General features: G+C 44.9%; 2 protein-coding genes across 2 annotated transcripts in view; one reads left to right on the forward strand and one right to left on the reverse strand.

The window, feature by feature from the left end:
- LOC134156151 (5-beta-cholestane-3-alpha,7-alpha-diol 12-alpha-hydroxylase) overlaps window positions 1–24,066 on the reverse strand; it is a 540,007-nt gene that overhangs the window by 14,435 nt on the left and 501,506 nt on the right. The gene's annotated exons all lie outside the window — the stretch shown is intronic.
- The window catches only part of WNT3A (Wnt family member 3A), a 90,701-nt gene continuing 85,344 nt past the window's right edge, over window positions 18,710–24,066 (forward strand). Inside the window, exon 1 of the mRNA XM_062603904.1 lies at window positions 18,710–19,328. Within this exon, the coding sequence (XP_062459888.1) occupies window positions 19,258–19,328 (71 nt within the window). The 5' untranslated portion in view covers window positions 18,710–19,257. The remainder of the gene's footprint in view (window positions 19,329–24,066) is intronic.

The raw sequence follows: 24,066 nt of genomic DNA on the forward strand, positions 1-24,066 counted from the left end.
ACCTCTTGAGATCCCTACCTACCTGAATCATTCTATCTCTCTGCAATTAACATTAATTGCAGTCCTAATCCCATCCCAGTTAGAACAGGGTTGTAGCAGGGTTTCCATGCACCATGGTGATGGCAGGAAGGGGCTGACACGGGTATCTCCATAGGTCCATGCGATCCCACATTCAGGGAAGGATGCAGCAGTTAGGTTTCCTGCAGAGAGGAGTCTGTGTGCCCTTTGTTCCCTCCACTGCGGCATGTTAAAAAACCAAAAGGCATGTGCAACTTCCAAGTGCATGTTTCTGCTGGCCTTTGCTGTTGGGCAGATAAAAGTAATTCTCATCTATATTAACCACTCACTTTAAATCCTTAAAAATATGTGTGAGTTGGCAGGTTTGTTGGCACATTTTATACAGGCTGGACCTAGTCCATCCTTCCTTCAGGTCCTGTCTTGAAGCAAAATCATTCTGAAATTTGTAAGGGCTCATGCAATTGCAAGTTGAAGCAAAGCCTGGGTCTGGCAGGCCCAGCTGGAAAGCACTGAAATAGTCTACAGCAGCAGATGCTTTTATAATGAATGAAAGTTTAGTTGCTGAAAGTGCCCTTGATGCTGAAAGTCGGTGCCCTTCTAGTTTTGGTCAGAAGCAAGAGTAGGAGCCTAGAGCCTGGGAAGAGGTTTTTAGGTGAACTATTTGAAGAAGATGAAGGACATGGGGACTGATAGAAGAGAAGAACTAGGATAATACAGTATTCATTATGATGCAAAGTTGGGGTATTTTCTCCCTGACAAGCCTAAGAATTTTCAGAGAGGGAGTGGGAATAGGTTTCTTCTTATTTTTGGCAGCAAGGAAGATTCTTATGCCCAGCAGTTGGAAGGGTTTATTTGAAACTTCACCTTTTCCTGTTCTGGAGGGGTGAATGTAGATCACTCCTCTAGGAAGGAAGGGTTTCCCTAGCTGGACACTTATGCAAATCTGTGGTGTGCAGATGTTCGCAGAGACTTATGGCATTGTTACACCTGGTCTAGTAGGTGCTTACAGTGTGTATGTAGGTGGTGTATGTCCTAGGCCATCATCTCCTGCTGAAGTTTCTTTTCTGATTGACACCAGTGCCATGCTCCTCTGTCTTGCTGTGATTTCTGAGAAACAACAGAGACACTGTAAGGCTGGAAACAAGAATACTTCCACAAGTGTAACTCTCAGTAGAGGTGCAAAAATAGAGGACTAGTACTCACCTGTGCTGCTGGGTCAAGGTCAGATGACTCAGACATCCCTGGGTTAAAACTGAAGTTTGCTGACCTATTTGATGCTCGGGGGAGGTTATATGGTTTGGGGCCTTTTTAACTCTACAGGACATAAGTAATAATTTAAAAGTATAGATAATTAAACCCACACACAGAATGGTAGCTAGCAGGCCAAAGTAAGTCAGAGCACTACTCCCTTCCACTTGGCTGTTGCATCATGCTGAAGGGCAATTAATCAGCAGGAAAAGTCTGCTGTGGGCACCTTTCTTTCTGCTTTTTACATGTTGAGGTTTTAATGCACAAGGCATCAAAAATGACCATTGAAACTGGAATAAAGAGGAGCTCCTATCTTACTCTCCAACTAGTGTTTTTTCTTTTTCCCTCCTTTTCTGGATGTGAGGAAACTGATCTTTTCTGCCATTCTGATGGATCTCCATCTGGGAATCCTGTGCTTCATTGGTGAGCATCTGACATCTTCAAAGTGCCATGAGTCACTAAATTATTAATAGCTTGATTTTCTCTAGGCTCACAGAAGTCCCATATTGCCACATGTAAAAAGTCTGGGGGTAGAGTGGGTGGGGAAAGTGTTCAGGAAAGCTCAGTGCTGTTCTCTTCTGGGGTCCCCTGTTTCAGCCAGCTAGGAAGGGCTTGCTTCTCCTCTGAGAAGCCAACACTGCCCCATGGTAATTTCTCCAGCCCTTATTGGGACAACCAGCACATTTTTATCATGGGGAAGAAGTGGAGCAACAGGAGACTTGTTCTTGCCTGTCTGCTGGTCTTTGGCAAAAAGGAAAGACAGAGCATTGACCTTCCTCCTGACAGCATTTCCCAACCACATACATAGAAAGCCTTCATCCAGTGGACAGAGTAACCACCTGCCTGTTAGTACTGGAAAAACCTGCTCTGGTGGACCTGAAGATAAGTGTGAAAATGGCCCCATCTATTGGCCACAGTGGCCTTCAAACCATACTGAAATCGGACAAAATTGTTCATCTATCACTAGATAAGAACACTGTTTCCCACTTCTCCCATGATCTCTGTGGGCTTCTCAAAGCGTGGGCCCATCATCTGCTGGAATGAGCAGATGTACACCTCCAGCAGCTGCCGCTTAGCTGCTAGTGTAAAGATTAATAGCAGCTAACCTAAAACAGTCCTTGCCCTTGCCAGGTTGAATACATTTATTTCAGGTACTTTTTCTCCTTAGAAAAGCAAGATTTTGAGATGAGAGAGTGAAATGCTACAGGAAGAAAAGGAAGAGGTGGCTTTTTTTTGTGCATTTACAATGAGGAATCCACTCTGTATGACCTGCACTAGTTATGTAGGAAAAGATGTGAATACGTGGGACTCGGGCTTGACCAGGTGGGGATAAAGCTGTCCTTGTGTTCCTGAAAAGTCAGCAACCTAGAGGATGCTCTGGAAGGAGCTTCTTGGGTGAAAGGATTTAACCCAAGCGGAGGAGCATAAGTAGCCGGGATGGGTAAGGATGCACCTGTTCCCATATGCGATTCCATGGAGGACCAGTGCCATCTACTGGGAAATGAGACCTTTCGCAACCAGCAGGCAGGCAGCGCACTACAGCGCTCCGGCCAATGCAGTAAGGTGGCCTTGGACAGGAAGGTCTCCAGAAGATGTACCAGCCTTGTTTGTATTACTATCACAGTTAGCCCTAGATTGCAGCTGCGTTTTGCCAGGGCGTGTGCAGATGTAGAATAAAAGATTGTCCGTGCCTGGAAGAGCTGGAAATTCACATCTCTTCCATGTCCGTGCAGTATTATGTGATAGTACAGTGATGTGCCAGCTCAGTTTTGGGCTTCTCAGTGCAATGGAGACCAATAACACAGACTCACTTCAACTTTCACCAGGAATGATTCAGGGACTAATTGAAATTTCAGTCCCATGTTGCTAATCTGTTGAAAGTGAGGCTGAATCTGGAGTCTGAGATCAGGCTTGGGACCATCCAGAAGTAAGTAATCTCATGGGAAGCTGTGGATGAATAGATGGGAAACAGATGCCTTCAATCACAGTCCTTCTAGCAGTGGGTTCCTCTTACACTTCAGAAGACAAAACTATTAATTTAATTGATTTAATCAATTGGTTTTTAACATTTTGCTGAGTGAAACTGTTGGAGGCACCTACGTGGCCTAGCTCTAGCTTGAGCTAAAGGGACAATTATAGTAGCTGAAGAAGCAATAGGTGCATAACCCTCCAAATCACCCTCTCCATGGATGGGATGGCTTTTGCTGAGGCTGTGAGCACCTAGCTGAAGACCCCAGAGACAGTGTCTATCAAGACAGTATCCCATCTGCTCAAGAAATGGCAAACCAATGGAGGATTAAATGCCATCTCTAAGTTCAACCCCATATTACCTTCATTAGTGCCTACACACAGGCTTAGGGTCTTTGAGGCTAAATGGACATCTTTCTCACATTCCGTTGCAATTGCCCCTCAGAAAGCCAGAAAACGTTTCTAGAGCTGTGAGCTGTTCCATGATCACTAGATGGCAGTGGCTGTTTACATTTGGCAGCACTTGACAGCTGAGGGCCAGCTAAGGGCGGAAAGAAATCAGTGTCGCTTGGAGCAAAGATTCTCAGCAAGGATACTGACTGGTAGCCCACCAGTAAAAGCTACCTAGTGAAACAGAGAAGCTCCTTCTTCAGTGGTTAAAAGCAATTTTGGATCACTGTATTGCAGCAGGTCAGAACTGGGAGCTCTACACTCCTTCCCCACCTCTGGTCATGGGTACCACCAGTAGCAGCAGCAACTACTTAGTATTGTCATGTGGATGGATGCATCAACACAGGACATAGGGATCCTGCCAGGTATCTAGATAAGTAGCTCCAGGGGCTCTGGCAGAGAATGAAATGGAATGGTCTGAGTTTGTTCGGCCTCACTGAAATCACATCCCTGAACAATCTTACTTCCTTGGGACACATGAGTTCACATCCCCTTCCCACAGGGCTAACTTCTTGGCTGGCCTCCCACCAGTGCAGGAGTTGCATGCAAAGCCATGGGGTTCAGCATGGCTAGTGCAACCCAAAATGTGTGGGAATCCCTCAAGAGCTGTCTTACACTTAGAGCAAGGGATGTAGTAGAGTATTTTCCTGGTGAACCCTATTTTGCTGTCTATATCCAACATTTGTAGAATATTCAGGACATGTTTGTGGCCAATAGCTTGGGAACCACTAGAAGGTTTCAGTGTTGTTCTGGACACTATATGAGAGATGATCCCACACCTCTGAAGCCTACCAAAGTACGAATTTGTTCTGCCATACATTGTTCATCAGTGGAACTCACTGCTGCAAGATATCAAGACAAGACAACTGCCAATAATTTATTTCAGTATAAAAAATTATCCTCTTTTATCCTAATTACAAAAGCATTACAGATATAACAGCAAATGGGGTGGTGGTGGGAAAAACTTTTCAACAAACTGAGAAACATTCTCAAACCAGGGCAGAAAGCAAGCCATTGCAGCTCTGTGTGAGTGGTCCCCCACAAGATCATTCCCTAGGAGAGCACTTAATTGGGCATTTTGTGGACAGCTATTAGATGAGGTAGACAACTATCCCGATCAGTTATGGTTGGCTCAATGGTTACATTCTCACCACATGTATTTATCTCCCGAGGTAGAAAAGCCTCAGGTGATGTAAGGAAACCTTTGAGAATCTGGGCCTCAGGACATGGGGGAAGCTACCTCTCCTAGGTTAACCACTATTCTGACATCTTCAAAGAGCTGGGTCTGAGATGCTGAAGTCACATCCAAATACAATGCTTTGCTTTTCTGATGGAACATCAGTGGAGCCTAGGCATGTCCTCTCCTGAGTTTGTCCTGATCTTGGTGTCTGGCACAGGTCTTTTAAGCTCTACAAAAGGCCAGGTTCCTCTGTGACCTCAAGTGGGCATCCCAGTGTCTCTGACAGTGCAAGGGGCCTGGAAAAAGAGAAGATGGTGTCCACTGTGTTTTTTAAGCACCCTGGGGAAGGGAAAGGAAGTGAAGGAAGGAAGGTCACTGCCCTCTCCTCTGTAAGGGCAGCACAGAAGCATTGCAAGCCCATGGTGGTGTCCAATGCCCCACAGATAACCTTGGGAAAGGAAAATATTTCCTAAAAAAAGGCTCTTTGTGACAGTTATGGAACATACATCCCATTTTTCTTTTTTTCTTGAAAAACTTGAGATGGAGACCTAACTGGTGGTACATGCTGGATGGGCATAGGGCAGTGGGTGCTCATCTGGGATGTGGATTTTTTTATTTTGAATGTAATATTTATTAATAATCTACAATTTTCCTTTTTACTCAATGAATGCTCATGTGCCAGTGTGGTGAGTGGGGAGAGAAAGAGAAAATTACTTGCAATCTCACCTCCATTTACTCTGTATCTGTGATCAAATGCCATCACATTGTGGACCACAAAACAGGCTCATAAATGCTAGAAACCAGATCCAGTGTCTTGTGGCAGTGAGCTCGTCAGTTTAATCATTAGCTACGTATATAAAAGCGTTTGTTTTTACCGGTTTTAATTTTGTTGCTTCTAATCCCATCGGGCTGGTATCATGAGTCAGAACAAATTATAGCTTCTTGACTTATTTCTATCCTGTTCATTATGTTGTCCACCTCTTATTCACTGCCTCTCAGCAATGAAAGCCTCATATTCTTAATCTGCTCCAATTCTCTCTTTCTCTCTCTCTTTTTTTTTTAATTTTCTATTTTGACAGAGGGCAACTGTTTTTTATTTAGACAAACACATGAGATATTCCCAGCATTGTTCCCACTGCCTTCCTAAATACATTCCAACTCCCTTTCTTTCTCTTTTTTTAAGATCATTCCTGAGCAGGGAGCTGTCCATCAAGGACAAGAGCTCTTTTTGGAATGGTGGCAGTCTGTCGAGAAGCCCTGCTTAGTGATCACTTATCTATGTTCTTCAAAGGCAACATCACCTGCCACCTCTGCTGGATGTTATCAGCTAGTCTCACCCAATGCTTAGAAAACCCCTATTAGCCTAAACCATAGCTAGATTATGTCCATAAACTACCTTTTAATCAGTATGTTTGATTTGATGGTTCCTTCTTCCTCCACCTCTTTAACCAACATTTTCCCTCTTGTTCACATGCATTTATTTTTCCTTTTCCCTGTTCTTCCCATCTCTTCATCTTTCCATCTCCCTCAGGAGAATTCAACATTTTCTTTCTGGCTTTGCTATTTTTTTCTTCTGGATAACTGCTGTTTTTTCCATGAGCCGTGCTCCCCCTGGACACTCACAAATCTGTCCCCTATTTCATAGTCCATGGTGCCTCAGTAACCTTTAGTCTGAAGGAGGTGACAAGCCCTCCCTGTTTTACATTCAAGATGATGCAGAAAGCTTGAAAATGCTTGAGAAGCCTTTTTTACCCATTGTTGGATGTTGTCCATTATCCCATGGAGTTGTATCTATTTAGAGATGTCACCAGTGTTTAACTTCAGTGCCTGGGTCTGTTTCATCTTGATGTCCAGGGTGGACAACAGCATTGAGAAGGGTTACCAGATAAACCCTAAAACACTGAGTTTAGAGTAGGATCAAATAATGTGCTATACTGTTTGATGGTGCAAAGCTCATGAGAGTATATTTCCTACAATCATGCAAGGCAACACTACATTTCCCAACACACACAGGTCCAAGAGAACTCTCTTTACCTGCAAATCCTATACTGGAATAGGAGAAAGGTTTTAACCTTCCCTTGTCATATACCCTCCCTTGAAAAAGCTCCAACCCCCTTTCTTCATCTGTAACCTTACACTGGGAAATACCCTTGGAAGATTTAAGCAAGGTCACTGGGTCCTTTGATTTAGGGCATTTTTCAGCTGTTTAATTGGGATGAAAACTTCCTTCTGTCACCTTCTGTGCAGGAAGTGTCAGGCAGACTTTAGATGGGCATGTATGGCAAAAGGCAGTTTGGACAACATTGCTTTCTGTCCTGTCCCACTAGAAGTTCCTCCACACCTTCTCTTAACTGGCCACACCGAGCTGCTGGGGATATGTTCCAATTGCCCATAGCGCCCAGCTCTTCAAAAGAACTTCAAGGACAGGTTGACCAGCTGACTGGCAAATACCAGCTGTAAGTAAGGTACAATATGCTGAAACTCCAAGATCAAGAGCAACAACTTTGAGAGCCAATAAATCAGCATTGTGATGAGCGACTATTAATCCAAAATAGCCTATGACCACCAGGTCCAGAGCTGCCTCCTTCCAGCTTACGGGGTTGCTGAGGTTGCAGGAGTAGGAGCTGCAGTCCAACTTCTCTAAAGGACAGCGTGAAAGGCATCTGCTTCACAGGTGTTCACCATCAGCATCCACAGCCTCAGCATGGGGACCACCACCCGCAAAGATGCTCCTTCCACACCTGCTGCTGCAGCTACCTGGACTTTCAGCTGGGGACATGTTCCAATTGCCCATAGCACCCAGCTCATCAAAAGAGCTTCAAGGAGAGGTTAGAATTGCAAAGAAATGATGGGAACTACATGAAAATAGCATCTTCTTTAAAAATGAAAACATTTCCAAAAAATTTAATTCCTTATGACCAGTCTCGCCTACCCTATCTGAATATACCTGCTACTTTCTCCATTTCATGTACTACTTCCACAAATGTCAGTATTGTCAGATTATGTTACCAAATATCTCAATGTTTGATTGGTATTTTTTTCTTTTCAACACAACAACTTCTGGAGTCACGTTGTTTTGTGCAAATATCCATCAAGTTTCATGGTGTGCAAAGTATTTCAGAAAACATCTTCTACACCTATTTAAAAAGTTCACAAACTAGAAAGTAACTCATGATTCCAAATGTATTTCACTCCTTAAAACCTTACAAGTTCTGGGAGAAGGAAACAGAAGCAGAAAGAGATGACTCTTGGTGCCTGGAGTGCCAATAGTTTGTTGTTCAATGTCTTCTGAATTTGCAGGTTCAGACTTGTGCAGCTTTAGCTCTGAGGAGTCCACTGAAGGACAGGGAAAGTGAGGGGAGGATGAAGAATTATCTCAAGAGAGGACTCAGCAGCCATGAACTACCTGCAGGGCTTTCCCAGCAAGTGGCTGAAGTGTCACTCTCTAGTGCAGGCAATACTGCCATTGTGGCCAGGGATGGGAGTAGATGGGGAAATGCAGGGTTGGGAAATGATGCACCACATCCTTCCAGGAGAGCTAGGACTTTTGAGCTGACCCAAATATCCCCAATGTTGTGCATTCTCTACCTCCCTTGGGCCTGGGGTCACAAGGTACCTCTCCTGTCCAGTCCACTAGTTCGTGGGAAGTCCTACCTGAAGCCAATAAGTCAGGGTCATGAGGAACTAACTGATCAGAGCTCAACAAATGCCTAAAAAGATAAACAATCTGTGTAGTAGGTCCCATTCCAGGTTCCAGGGTTTAAGACCTTACCTTAGGAGGCAAAGACATTTTCCAGACACTGAACCAGCTCATCCCTGGTGTGACACCAGCAGGGCATTGGCATACAGATGACCCAGTGCCCTGTGAAGACCTAAGCACTTCTTCTACCTGATATGGTTGAAGAGAAAGAGTATAAACCTTTTTTTTTTTTTGGGGGGGGGGGGCAGGGGAAATATATTAAAAGAATACTGCACCACTGCAAATGGGGCCAAGCCCTGCAGATTTTACTCCCTTCTTACTCCACAGAGCCAACGGGATTTCTGAGTAGGATCGAAGCCAAGTAAGGCTGTTAGGAGGCAAGGTTCTTTAAGACCTCTGATTTCCTTGCCATTCCCATGAAAAAAAACGAACTCCAGCAGAGTGAAGCTCTGCTCTCTTGCAGAATCCAGCCAAATACAACCCACATTAAGGGAGTTGCTCTGCATTCATATTGAAAAGCGTGTGCTTGCCAACCTTATGTGCCTTAAACTTCTTGTTTCAAACTCCTGAGCACTGGCCTGGGGAAAGGATTGTGTTGAGGAATATGTTCATACAGTGCCTGGCACGGGGGGGGGGTTCTGGCTCATGACTGGGATTTGTAAGCAGCTCCTGCAAGACTTGTAAAGCTCTGTAATGCATTTGAAGTCTGGTTTCCTTGGGGAACTTCATTTAGCTGATTATGGTGTGTGTCTCTATCCACTCGTTTCCTCCCCTCCAACTTCTGAACCCCTCGGCCAATCCCAGCCCAATTTGGCAGAAAGATAAAGGTTTCAGAGAGATTAGGTTGTATGAAAATAAGTGTACAGGTAGGGAAGAAAAACCTTATTACTGCAGTTCCCTCCTTTCCCCCTGGGAGAAAAGGGCTGCTATGTGAGCTCAACCTTTATTAAGCAACAAGGAGCCCACATAGGAAGGGGGAAGGTACACAAAGCATCATTAACACCATTTCCCACTGAACTACTTGCTACTTAAGCCACTTTGCCTCATGCCCAGGGCTTGGAAACAACCATTTAAAGCAGTGTGAAGAATGGGAAGATCTGAACTTAATTTTGGTCCTGCAAACACAAGGTTGTGAGCAAACCAAAGTGATGCAACCCTTGTTTTTGCTCCCATGCATTACCATGCTTCAGATCCCCTGGCAGAAATTCCTCCCTTGGGTGTCTTTTGGGTCCATACAGCTGCCAACATACATCAATCAGCCCCTCTGAGAGCACAGCCCCTCCTCAAAGCATCCTGTGGACTTTGCAGGCCCATGAGCCAATCTTCACCATTGCCTACACTGAAGCAAAAGAGACTCATGTGCCTGACTGATGGTATTTTATCCCATTTTAACACATAGACTTGGGTGCTGGGCAAGAAACCATCTGCAGGTGTCACTCCTGCACATGAAGTAAAAGCACCAGAAAGTCCGGGGCAGGTGGCCACCCGGCAACTACATTAAGACATCATAACTTTGACCAATTTGTAAGCAGGCTGAAAGAACATGCACCCTTCCTGGAAGGGGTAAAAGTGTCTCTTTAAACCCTGGGGATATGACCTCTTGTCCTCCCTGTTTATAAGAGGGAGGGGAAGGAGAAAAAAAAAAGCCAAGACCAAAAAAAAAAAAGAAGCGGAGAAAAGGAGAGAAAGTCAGACTTGTCAAAACCTCCCCCCCACCATCAGCTTTTGTGATGAAAATGAAAATGGTAAGGGACACTCTCCAGTGCCTGGTTTTCTCTCTTTGTCATTCAGGCTTTGCAAGGGAGAGCTTCTTTCTGTTTATTTATCAACTTGGATCCCTTGTCAACACCTCACTTGACTGAGGTTTTAGCACCTTAGTGGGGTTTGGGGTAGGGGTGGTTTGGAGGGTAACGCTTTTTCTTTTTAACTCTCACAGCCAAATATCTATTCTTTTTCCTTCCTCACATCCAGTTTAAGAGTCTCCTATGGCAAAACCTCAGACAATCCCCCATCCATCCCTGTCCAGCTCTTGACAGTGAGAATGGTTTTAGGTGTGCATAAGAGATACTGTTGCTTATTTCATTATTTTCCACCACACATGGCCCAGCTCATCAGCTCCCCCATGTTCCCCTCTTTGCATATCATGAGGGGCTGATACCCAGTGCAACGCACCATAACTTGCCATTGTGGTATTTCATATTAAGCTGTTTTGAAACAAACCTAATACCAAATTACAAAGTAATCTAAAAAAAAAAGAAAAAAAAACCAAAAAAAAACAAACAAAAAAAACCACAACAGAACAAAAAAAAAACCTTTAGTTTTTGCACTTTTAAAACACATTTTAAAAGGTTTTGGAGACCTTGTCCAGGGTGCTATTGCAATGCTGGACAGGAACAAAAGTGCCAGTCAAGCAGATGCTTCTATGCTTTCAAATTGTACCCTAGATTCCTAGTTACTGGTTTTAATCTATCTTAATTATCTTGCCCTGCGACTGAAGAGAAGACACTCCAGTCTGGGTAGTTTTTCAGACTGGTGTTTGTCAGCAGCACAGAGTAATCCCTGTTTAAAATGCATATTGATTCGTAAGCACAAGACTGAAGCCCAACATTCATCTCAAGCGATAGTATCACTCAGGTTTCAAAGAGGGGTGTTATGAGTGAATTCACAAAGGGATGAAATTCTGGTTTCAATTTCAATTTTTTCCTTTTGTTTGCACCTGCAGCAGGAGTGTGGCTAGCCCTTTGAAAAGGGGTTATTTGAATTATGTGTTAGAATGGGATTAGAAAATTTCAACATCAGTGCATCAATGTTGAAATAAATAACTGTTTCTGTTATTGATCTTATTGTCTCACAAACAGTTGGTTTTCCTCCCTATTTTTTTTTCCTCAATTCAATGTATATCCCTAAAAAAAAACCTCCCGTTTTTATAAAGAGAGATTGGATGAAGCAGAGTAAATAAATTACAGTTTCAAAGCCAGTCCTTATGATGAGTGTGAATTTGGAAGGAATCTTTGCCAAAAGCCTTGTTCTGCTCCTGTGGCTTCCTTCTAAGACCAGCAATATTACATTTGTAGTGCTCTCACTGCGGTACTGACTATTAATGCTGCGAATCACCTTCCTTGAATTTAGCTTCTTGACTGGGGCCTATAGGTGAAGGTAGCTGTCTAGGCAGCAATTAGTGAAAGGCAGAAAACAAAAGCACCCAAAGGACATTTCATTCCATCCACCAAAGGCACTTCACTTCCACAAGCTCCCTTTAGATGTGTACCGTTAACAAATTTTCATCACCCTTTTAGATGCTAAGACTTGGCAAGATGCCTCAGAAAGGGATGCAGGATTTGCCCCCAGGAGCCAAAATATAGTACCCTAAAATGTTTCTCTTAAAGAACACAGGTGATTGTTATTACTTTATTGGAAAGATTTCATTGTGCTCAGTTACTAACACCTAAGCCTACACCATCCTATTTGTGATAGCAGGGTTGGGCCACTAGCCATTATCAGCTTCCACTGCTGATTAATAGGCTTTTAGCTGATTCTGGCCTAGAGAAATTTCACAAAAGCAAACACACATGCAAGGCTCAGGTTATCTATACATTTACTGAATTAAAGTCCGTCCTTAGGGGAAAGCTAACACTGATTAGATTCTTCAGTTCCTATTTTCTGTTATTTCCTCTATGAATCTGGAGTTCTCGATGTGTCAGAAAAGCAGAAGCTCCTTAGGTACTCAGAGACTTACTTTTGCCTTCAGATGGTCAGTTTGCCTTCAAAATAAATAGGGTTTCCCGAAATCCTAACCCATGAGGAAGATCCCAAGTTATCCCTCACAACACTCATTTGTGAGATGTTGTCTCCAAAAAGTGACTTTGTCACAACCCTGAGTGGCTGTGATAGGCTCTGGAGAAGAGGGTTGAAGGTGACCAACTTGAGTTTAGGAGAAAGGGACAATAAAAGGAAATGTTTATCTGAACACAGACATGGCACTGTCTCCTTGGCTGCTACTGCTGCCTAATAAAACTGAATATGCATGTCCTGTTCCCCTCTTTTGTCACTCATTAGGGGAGGTTTGGGTGATGACCATAATATTTCTCATTCCCAGCATCACTCTCAGAAGATATTTTACCTGCGTACCAACTCTACACCTGACCAGGAGGACAGGGCTAGGGATGCTGGTGTCCCCACCTACCCTGTGCTGTACAGTGTGGAGGTGACAAGGAAATAACTTCATGGTGACACTGTCCCAGAGCACTGATCTCTCCTGAGCATGCATGAAGGAGGCAAGGAAAGAGATAGCACCCACAATTCATCCTTCTACCTTCCAAGGCAAGACCCAATCATCCTTCTGCCCACCAAGCCTCTCTGATATCCCTGTGCCTCCACCACAGACACAGAGACAAGTGCCTTCTCCATCTTGAGCTCTGCCAACTGTTGTATGGTGGTGAATGGAAACAAGAACCCTGGTGCTGCAGATCCCTGTGGACTGGCTGCATTTTTGGTCTTTGCTTTATTTCTCCCCAGGTTTGTTCTCCTGCTGTACCACTAGGTGGGCCAGAGCTACACCAATGAGAGTCCTTCTGCAGAAGACGAGCAAGGCAGGTGCCCGCTTGATGCCTGATGGGCAGGGCAGAGCTGGCTGAGGGACAGGAGATGGAGGGAAGTGGCAGGGAAGGGTGTCAAAGAGCCTCCAAGTTTCACCCTGAGTCTTGCTGTCATTCAAACCCTATCAAGAAAGGTGTCCTGTCCTAAAGAAGTGATCGTCTCAGGGAGAGCAACCCAGTTGGGTTATGACATATGCTAGTGAAGCTGCTTGCACAAAGTCACATCATGGACTGGTGGCAAAGACAAGAGCAGAGCCAACACCACCAGTTCAAGGTCTGGCCTTATCACCTACTGCCTTTCTAAAGCAGCTTATTGGCAGCCAGGACATACTCTTCAGAGCCTGTGATCAAGAAACACAGTCAGCACAAGTGACTGCAGGTAATAACTGGAGGCACACACAACATGAGAGAGGAACCCTCCCCCAAAATAACATTTTTTTTCACCCAAGATAAGGTGACAAAAGATCCTGTATATGAAAGTCCAAAGGAAAGCATCATCACCCGCGACAGATCTGCTCCACTCCACAAAAGGTCTGGGATATTCTACTGCAGCTCTTTGGACGCTCTGTCTCCATTAAACTGAAAGCCGTGTCACGCAATCTTTCATGTCATCCTTGTGACAGTACTGGATTTTATGCTTTCAGCCATCATCCATTTATCTTATGAGCACTGTGATCAGAGGATAACACCTTTATATAGAAATGTTTTGATGGGAATCCAGAAGCAGCTAAAATCCTAGTCTGTCATTGTCTGGAATAACATAGGCAGAACACAGCCATAGCCAAAGGCAGTTTAAACAGTGTCAAATAAATGCTGTTCCCTTGCAGTTGAGGACATCTCCTTGCAGCATAAAGAGCTGAGAAACCCACCCCAAATGTGCTCCTGATTAGTTTATTGCTATCAGTGCCCCTTTAGATCCCAGAGAAGAGACAATGGCCTGTAGGCCTTTCACCTAACTTCAACCATCTGAAGATTACATTATGCACCAAGTCTAAACTAGGTCCCAAAGAGAAATGCAGCTCCCTAAGCAATTTACCCCACCTTCCACGGACCAGTATCGACAGTGGGATGTATTGCTCGGGTTTCCACTGCACCACTGACCACAAAGGCAGCCAATTAAGTGAGTAGATTTGGACAGCTGTAGTCAGGCAAAGTAAAATATGCCATTGGTGTATTTGGCATATTTAAAAGAACAAAAACCCTCCATTTTAAACTTTGGACCAACTTCCACTTCTTGGCAGCAGTGATCTTTCTATGGTTAAAAAAATTGGTCACAGAGACCTGTCTTGAAGGAGGGACATGAATTTAGCAGCAAAACCCATCTTTTCACCAGTTCTGCCACTGCATCACATCATTAGCCATCCACTAAACATCTTCGGCTTTGCTCTCTGCGTCTGATGAGATCCATATTAACCTACCTGGTTGCTATTTATAGTGCTGGTCAAGATGTTTGGATGACACGGACGACATGGATCTTGGTCTTTGAGGACCTTAAAAGGCACAGAGGCAAAATGAAAGAAGGAAGCAGAATGACATGCCAAGGCAGGTGGCAAAGCCAGGCCTCCAGCAACCCAGTGCCCAGGTATCTAGGACCCCAGCATTCACATTTTTATATAAATATGATATATGAGGTTTAGTGCTTGCAGCATGTTTTGGTATCTGGGTCTCCAGATATCTGTAGCAATGCCTACATGCTATTGGGGTTCCTCACCAGGGTTGGCTTTAGGGAGGGTGGGCTACAAAGTTGCCTGGTGGGGATTTACTGGTGCTCCCATTATCACAACGTGCCACAGTGGGGGCTTCTTGGAGGAAGGAAGGATTCTTTGAAGGAAAAATTGGCTGTAGCTTTCTCAAGCTGCCATGGTGGCTGCACACAGCCATGGCGGCTGTACACAGCCATGGTGACCACTGTGTTCAGAGAGAGATGTGTGGGACAAGCAGTGAGCAAATTACGAATGGGGAAGATTAACCATCTTCTAACACAGACTAGTCCCGGTTGTAATTTTCAAAAGCAGATAATGACTCAGATGTCAGTAGTGGGAATTCAAATATTAAAAAGAGAAGTACAGAATGTACTTCTGTCCTCCACCAAAAATAAGTAAAACCTTCTGCAAAACCTTCTGCCTAGCAAGGAGCCTTCCCTGGCTCTGTTTGCTCTCAGTGAGGATGATCTTCCCATCCTGCATCAATAATGAATCTTTTCCATGCAGGGCAGAGGGGGAAGGTGAGCAAGAGAAGTGACACGTGGAGTATTTGGGAAGCGCGACTGGCTGCATTGCACTGCTCTGCTTTGCTTCCTGTCTGCCTGGATCCCTCCAGATCTCCTCCCCTTGTCCCTGATCTCTTTACATAGACTTCTCTGGGTTGTAGCGATGCTGGATATGCCCTTTTTGAACATGGGTGGGCACAGCTGTTCCCTGCTGTGACTTAACCACACTACAAAGCAGTCATGCTTCTAAATCCAACTCTATTTACACACTCAAGTGGGCCCTGAAGATGCCAGCTGGGCCATACCCATGAGTAAGCAAGACAAGACCAGTCTGCAATGCCTTCATAAGGCATTCCATGATACTAAGACCTGCCCCCTGTCCTCCCACCCCCTTTTCCCCATGCCAACTTGATAACTGAGTTACATACCTACTTCTGCAGCAGGCTTATGGGAGCTGAGGAATTGGTCTTACAACTGTGAGCATAGTCAATAATTTAACCTCCCTTTTGACAAGTCAGGGTGATGGACCTTCACATCCTGGGGAAGCCACAAGCCAAGCCCTGGTGCTTATTTTGATGGTGTGAGGATGGGCACTGTGGAAAATCTGTACAGAGCAAGTTGCAGCTCCACTAGAACTGAGACTTGGTGTCTACCACTGAGGATTCACAACCCTGTCACCTGGACTTCCCTCAGAATTTCTCCCTGGGCATCGAAGCAACACCAAAAGCAAAGAAGCCAAAGCATCACCTCAATGAGGACCAGATCTTTCTCATTGCAAAGCATGTGTCTGAATGCATGTCCAAATATCTGGGAGAGGGACAGAAACCAATGGACCAGCATCGATGAGCTTAGGGAGCTTCTGACATCAGGCCTTAAAATCAATTGCTGGGAGAGAACCCTGCAGATCTGGGCAGCCAAATGCCAGCAGTTCCACATCCATAAGGCCTGTGGCAGCCTTTTTACTGACTCTAATGGACTGCAAAATCTCACCCTTTAAGTTCAAAGATAACATTGGTAATAGATAACTAATCTACAGTAGTGTTTCTAGGGATGGGAATGGCTATTATACACCCGACTACCTTTTTATCAGTATAATTAAAAGCAGTTGGCTTCAGAGTAAGTAGCAGTGCTGCCTGCCAAAGAAATCAATACTATCCTGCTTGTGTGTGTGTGCCTATGACAAAGTGGATTATCTCCATCTTCCCCAAATAGCAGCTGCAAAGTAAAGAGGAAAAGGGAGAGTGGCTGAATTTGTACCTTCAGGTAAAGTTGCTTGGTGCTTCCTGAAGGGAGGGGCAGAGGCTTTGGGGGATGTTTAAATTTCTCCCCAGGAACAAAAGGAGGGGAGATTAGCTGGACCACTGGAAGGGATGTGTGTCCTGCCCCTTCCTCCTCCATCCCCAGTTTACCAAGACCCCCATGGCCGGGCAGGCGCTGGTGTCTCTGAGGGTCCCTGTATGTGTGTGTGTATGTGTGTGTGTGTTCCTGTCTGCAGTGTGAGCAATTTCACTTGAAAAGACAGAGAAATCCCCTCCTTTGAAAGTCGCAGTGTTTAGTTCTTTCCAGTAATGCTATAATTGGATGGGATTTTCTCTAATACGGAGGGAAAGTCCTTAAGATGATTTTTCACACACCACCACCTTCCTCCTTCTCCTTGTCCTACCTTGTGCAATAAAACTCTCTTCTCCCTCTCCAGCCTCTTTGGCTCCTCTGGGGTGAGGGGAGCTGCTGAAGGAGGTGGGGAGGATGGATTTAATACACTCAGCATAATTGCAGTACCGACACCATGGGGATTTGCTGGGAGAGCCAGAGAGAGCATCCGTTCCTCTGGAAGCAAGCGAGAAGCCGCTCAGATCAACTCAAGCTTGGCTACACAGAGTGATTAGATCTCGGAGCACTTGCCAGTGTTCACATTTGCAATCACTTGTCATCCAACCCTAAAGAAAATAATCAGGGCCCGACCCCTGCCAAATTCCCAATGATTTAAATATCCCCGAATGAACTGCATTTCTAGTATAATTTCACTAGAATGAGTATATCTCTCCATCTAGATAAACACAAACATATCTTTTTATATATGCATATAAAGCAGTGTGTGTGTAAATAGAAATATTCCCTACTAAGGGAAAATATATATGCAATTCTTAATGAGAAAGAAAATGCATTTTGATTTGAGCTCATGAAAGGTTGCAAGCCTTCCTCCAAAAAGTCATGAAAAATTGTACCTCTCTTTGTTTTGTGTGAGCCACAGAAATTTTCTGATTCACAGATAAAATAAAATAAAGTCAAATAAATAAGTAAAATCTCAACCAGTTCTCTCTCTCCCCTAAAAAAAATGAATTTAAAAATCAACAAAAACCAGCAAAAAAACGACAACAGGCAGCCGCCATAACAATATGAAGAGAATCATCGTTGTTATTCCAAAGAGAAAATATCTCGTAGCTCAACCAGTGCCTCCATCCCCTCATTTCTGCCTCTCGAGCCCCCTTTCAAATGACCCAGGGTAAGGGGAAAGCCTGTCATCTGGGTGACACTTGCCCACAGATCCATCAAGCTTTAAACAATATGTTCCAGAGGAGCAGCAAATCTAACCACATACCCAGTCTCGAGGAGCTACATCTTTATAATAATACTGACCATGATTTTTTTTTAATTACTTTTTATTTCCACCCCACCGAAAACCTGCAAATGTTTGAAACAGCGCGATCCACCTCCACCCCAGCTCACCCCCCACCACTGCCACTGAAAAGAGAGAAATTGGTTACAATAGGTAGAGAAAGAAATTAAAAAAGAGATCAATTACTAGTGCCCGGTGGGGTGGATCTGGTGGATGAAGTCGTTTGCAGCAGCGCCTTCGCAAAGTCCAGGGCTGGGGCTCCTGTAAATTGTGATGATCTGGACGAGCCTTACTGAGATTTGCACGGAAGAAGTTGATTTCATAGCAGATGCCTTCAGTGGAGCTCTTGGATATGTGGCTGGTTGGACTGGTGGGGAAGGGGGGTGGGTGTCAGAGGTGTGTGTGCCTGTGTGCGCGCGTGCATGGCTGGGTGAAAATCTTCCTTTTTTAATGAAAAAAGGAGGAAAAAAAAAGAAGAGAGATAACCAACAGATAGTTTCTGGAAAGTTAGTTCAAATGCGTCCTGACCGTCACCGTGAGGAAACAGGGGTATGAGAAGACAGAATGGCAAGAAAGAGCAAACCGAGTAAATAATAACTAAAAGAGAAAAAAAAAAAAAAAAGGAAGGGAAAAAAAAAAAACTTAAAAAAAAAATCACACTTTTTTTTTTTTTTTTTTTTCTTTCTTTTTTTTTTTTTTTTTTTCTGCATTTTAGTAGCTTCGACCCAGGGAGTGAAATCCGGGCAGGTTGTTATAGCTACCCAAATCCACAGGGGTCCCCCCTGTCTATTTAAACCCCCTAAATCTTCCTTCCCCTTTTTAAAACTACATTTTATCCCTTGGCTTGTGGGCCAACGTGCCCCCTAATGAGTATTAAAACACTATCTCCTTGCAATTAGCTCATTCCTGACTTCACGCTCCTGATTGACAGAACAAGCCAAAGCATCAGAATTCTCCCTTTGGCAATAAGTGCTGATTGGGTCCTTTTTAAGAGAGCTACTTCAAACTTTTTTTTTTTTTTTTTTTAATATTTGCCTTCAGTGTCTTGGCTGAGAGAAGAGTTTTTTACCTCTCTGAGATTTTTTTTTCCTTGAGAGTAGTAGAGGAAGCAAGAGAGGATTTACCTGGTCGGGTTGAGTTCACTTCATTTGACTTTTTTTTTAAATTATTGTTATTATTATTATTAAAATAATCATCCTGCCTCAGAAGAAAGGAAGGTTTTTGGCAACTCTGGTTAAAAAAAAAAAAAAAAAAAAAGACAACTTTTCATCAATGGCCTCTTTTGGATATTTCCTGTTTCTTTGTGGGTTGAGTCAGGCTCTGTCAAGTTACCCAATCTGGTGGTAAGTTTTATTCTTCTTCTTTTTTTTTTTTTTTTCCTCTCATTTTCATTTATTTTTTTCCCCTCCTCTGTTTTCTCTGCAACCCCTGCGCTTAAGATGACTTGAAATTCTCCTTTCGTTGCCACTCAGCTAAAGAGGTGGGATTGTTCCAGCGCCAGCAAGTTCTTAGAACCTGCATTTCACCTTTTTTATTTATGCATTCACTTTGTTTATTTTGACTGGGTTATACCTGATCTCTCCTTCTCCTACTGTAAAAGAGAGAGAGCGAGCGAGAGCGATCGGAAAGTTATTTTTTTTTTAAGTGCTTTGATCCTCTCCTGTGAAGAACAAAAGGCGCTGCCTGAATTAAAGAGATAATGATACAAGTTGACATGAGCATTTCAAGGTGATTTCGAGCTAGTCAGGTGGAAGGAAGGGGGAGAAAGGATGAATTTTTTTTTTTTTCCCCTTCGCTTTAAGGAATATTTAGGGAGAAAGGAAAAAAAAAATAAAAGGGAAAAGAGGGGGGAAAATGAAAGAGAAAGGAGATGAGAGGAGGCTGAACAACCTGGGCTGGCTGTGGAAAGGCAGAGCAGGGAGCAGAGACCGGTCTAGGGGTGGTGTGACCGGCGCTGCCCAGCGCAAGATCGGCGGGGACCTGCGCACCCGTTTCCCCCGGGATAACGCGCTTTCTTATCCCGGTTTGTTGTTTCTGGTTTGGGTTTTGGTTTTTTTTTTTTTTGCGCTTTGCACCCTACGCCTTTAAGAGCTTTTTCTCTCTCTCCCCTACAAAAAGCAAATGGTGCTGGGCAAGGCATGTAACTGCAAGATCTGCTTTAATTACCCCGCGGAGGTAATTGGGCTCAGGGAAGCCCCAGAGCGGGCCGACTCTTGCTCCGCCGGCACCGGCGCGAAGGAAGCGTGGGGCTGCGCGGAGCCGAGAGGGGCTGCGCGGGTGTGGAGTGGCCAGCCCCGCTCCCCGCGGAGAGGAGGCCGGGGTGCACGGCACCGGGAGCTGCTGCGCAGCCCGGGCGGTGCTGTGAATAACTCAGAGGCGTCCAAAAGATTTTGCTAGTAATAATTAATTGTTTTAAGTGCATTTAATGTGTGTGTGTGTGTGTGTGTGTGTCCCCTTTCATCTGGCGAGGGGCGTTAGCGGGGTTCAGGTGCGATCGGAGGCGAGCGGGGGCCGCGGGCGCGGTACCTCTGCGCTGCCCGGCGGTGCAGAGGTGAGGGTGTTGAAGGCAGCCTCTCCAAAGTATTTCAGGTATGTCTGAAAGCAGGGAATTCGTTGGGATGGGAGAAAAGCAATAAAATGCAAATGTGTTCTTGGGAAGACAGGCAGAAAGAGCACCTGGACGGGAGTCATTAAAAAGCAATCTTTTATTCCCAGCCACCATCTAACTTATAATTAGAAACTCTGGTTGCATTCCTGATTGGAGAAGGAAACGCATTCCTCTAATACCATCATAAATATTCCCTTGTCACCCACCGAGGGGAGAGGAGGGCAGAGCGGCCCCGGCCCCCCCGGCTCCCGGTCCCGCTCCCGTTCCCGTTCCCACTCCCGGAGGTGCGGGAGAGGCTGCTCTCGGTAGGGAAAAGCCGGGAAGGAGGCGATGGAGAGAAGGGCAGGCAGTCTCTTTCCAAGCCGGGGCATCAGGTGTGTGCAGGGGGGGAGCTAGACGGTGACTCTTTGGGTTTGGGGGGTTGTTTTTCCCCCCTTTCCAATCCTTCCCCTGTGCCATCCAGCGGTTTTAGACTTTTCTTTCGCAGAGACAGCAACCCTCCCTTAGGGCATGGAAATGCAAAGGAGGTTTTGATTGGGGTGGGGGAGTCGGAGGAGAGGCCGGGTGTTGCTGCATTGGCTGCCTAAATTCCCCCCACACACCCCTTTCCCTCTTTATTTATCCTCAAGCAAGATATAACCCCTTGGCTACCCCATGGCTGGAGCTGGGGAACGGCTCTGGGAATTGGGGATGGCAGGTAGCACAGGGTCCCTCGGACACAACTGTGCACATCCCAAAATCCATTCCAAAAGTGTCCTAGTCAAGGAAAGCCTGCTTCCAAGCTGGCTTATTTAGCAGATTGATCGTTCTGCTTCATTTTATTTTAATTTAATTTTGGTCTTTTCTTTCTGCTTGATTATTTTTGCTGTTGGTGGTGGTTTTCTTTTCTAAGTAACTGCAGAGAGGGCCAGAGATTTTTTAGTATGATTGCACAAGCAACAGGCATCCTACCCATCCCTGTTTGAAGCCTCCCCTGTATTAGCTCATAGCAACTTGACTGCTTACAGCAGAAAATCTGTAATTTACCCACCCTAGTGTATGCCTCCCCCCCTCCAAATAATAGTTTGTAATTAAAGTGTAAACTCACCGCAAAGCACACAGAGCTGTGGATACTTATATTTCTTCCAGCTTCAAGGCAGTCTGAGCAAAAGCAAGGAATGAGGAATGATACTCTCCAGTAGGTTTTGGTTAATTATTCTCCCAAAGGAAAGAAATTAGGGGAAACATCAAGTGTGGATTTGTCAGGGGGAGCAGTGGGCATGAGTTACCATAATTGTTGTCTACCTCTAAACAGAGTTCCCTATGTGGCTGAGCTGTTTAAATTGCCATTCCTACTGTGGCATGGGGCACCTGTTTAAAATCAGGCTGTGCAGTGCCTGTGGTCTCCACATAGATCTGGATGAGTGGTACCTTTGGGAAAAGTTCAGTGGTTTAAAAGGGGAAAGATTCCCCAGAGCAGCAATGCTCTCCTGATCTGTCCATGTCCTTTCAGTGATGACTGGGGGGGTAAGTTCCTAAAACCAGAAAATTCCTAAATAATGTATGTACAAAGAGGGATTAAATAGGCTTTAAAAACAATTATTTAAAAATAACAAAATGAGAGAACACCATTTCCCATCGGGACTAATGTGGCAAGTTTGTAGGGATGCACTGGCATGATTTATTGTGGCACAGTAACCCCATGGGACCTTCTCCAACACTGTTCAACCTAAAGTAACTACTGGTAGCAGCAACAGGCTCTTCCATACCCAGGGTGGGCAGATTAAGAGCAAAAATACATTGTTTCTTGTTGTTTTTGTTTTGTTTGGGCTTTTTTTCCCCAGATGTTAGTGCTGTTCATTTTTTGGTTTGTTTTTAAAGAAAGGAGAGAGAGCGCAGCGACTGCAGGAAGTCTCAGGAAATGCAGAAGCAGAATTCACAGGTGGGGGAGGATTAGACGTAACCTGTCCCCTATCCTGTGGGGGTCTGGAGTCCATGCAGAGTCACAGTAACAGCACAGACAAAGCTAAAACTTCTTCCATCTAATTTGGTTGACCAGCTGACTGTACATGCAACAGAAAAAGCTTTTTGGTTTGGTTTAGATTATTTTTTCATCAGTGGCATGTGGCCTGACTTGGTCTGAGGACAGTCAGACTGCAGAAATGATTCAAAAGCAAAAAAGAGTTTGGTTCAGGAGGGGAAAAAAAACAGCAATAAACACAGAGCTTCAGTACTGGGAATCTTAACCTCCAGTAGCCCAGAAGGCTGGTACTAGGGGAGATGATAACAGAGAGGATAGCTGGGCTGAATTAGCAGTACAGGCAGACCTCTTCACAGTGGAGATGCCAGCTGGCATCTCAAATGTCGTTATTCCTGGGATCTGAGGCAGCGTACTACACACTGAGAGATGTAGAAGGTTAAAGTATGTGCCTGGAAAGGGACTGGAAGAGGATGTCTCACAGGAGTAGACAGGCCCTGGCTGGGACCTGATGTGGTCGCATTGCTTTAGGCGGCAATGTCTATCCCTTCTTCTGTTCCCACTGGTAGTGGTGGAGTTCCTCTCTCCTCTGCTGCTCCCTGTAGCACCTGTACCACATCCTAAGTGCGGTAGGTGGAGATTGGCTCCATAACAAACTGGTCAAGGAGGTGAGCCATAACTGCTAGTACCAGAGTGAATGCAGAGTTAATGGACATGCCAATCTGGTATTTGTGGATGTGAAGGATGTGTGTTAGGAATATTTTCCTGGCTGCAGCCTATGTTTCCTCTTGGCTTCTTATTGCTTGTTCCCCCAGACTGGTCACAGAAGCTCTGCTGGCTTACTCACCCACATGGGATGTAGTTGGCCAAAGCCTTTGATGTTCTGCAGTAGCTATTTTATAGCTCATGAAGATTGGAGAAAGTGATCCAAGAGATCTTTCCATATCTGTTGTATTGCAATTCAGGAAACATAAGTGCGGGGGAGCATGGTGGGAGGGAGTGTTGCCAACAGAAAGGCAAGTAACCCAGTAGCTTTACTGCAACAATACACAGGTGCAACACCTGAACATGTTCCTGTCAGAGTCTGATGGCATTGCCACAGTAAGAGCTGTGATGGATGAAGTCCTGGCTTGTGTTCTGGTTCAGGTCTCTCCTGGGATCTGTCCCCGTCAAGGTGGGTGCAACAGCCCTCTGTTTATGCCAGGATGGGTGAAAGCCAGGCTGGATTCTGGATCCCAAGAGGAAGCTGCTTTTCCATTAGTTGCAAATCCTAGAGAAGCAAGTGTGGAGTCTTGGCAGGCTCCGCACCTGAGAAAGCAAAGCTTAGGTTTGGCACAGAACAACTGTGTTAAGTGAGAGATGATCATCCCTCGTTAGCCAGGAGGGAAGCAAAGCAGTGGAAGGTCACCCAAGGGACAGCGTGAACCATGTGTATTGGCACCAGAGCTCCTAAAACAATCTCTAGAGCTCGGAAGTATGAATTGCATCTACTCACTTCTCCTCCGCTCGATTAGCT

This window comes from Pezoporus occidentalis, unplaced genomic scaffold, assembly GCF_034315485.1.
Source record: "Pezoporus occidentalis ecotype Australia unplaced genomic scaffold, CSIRO_AGI_Poc_V1 ctg82, whole genome shotgun sequence".
NCBI lineage: Eukaryota > Metazoa > Chordata > Aves > Psittaciformes > Psittacidae > Pezoporus > Pezoporus occidentalis.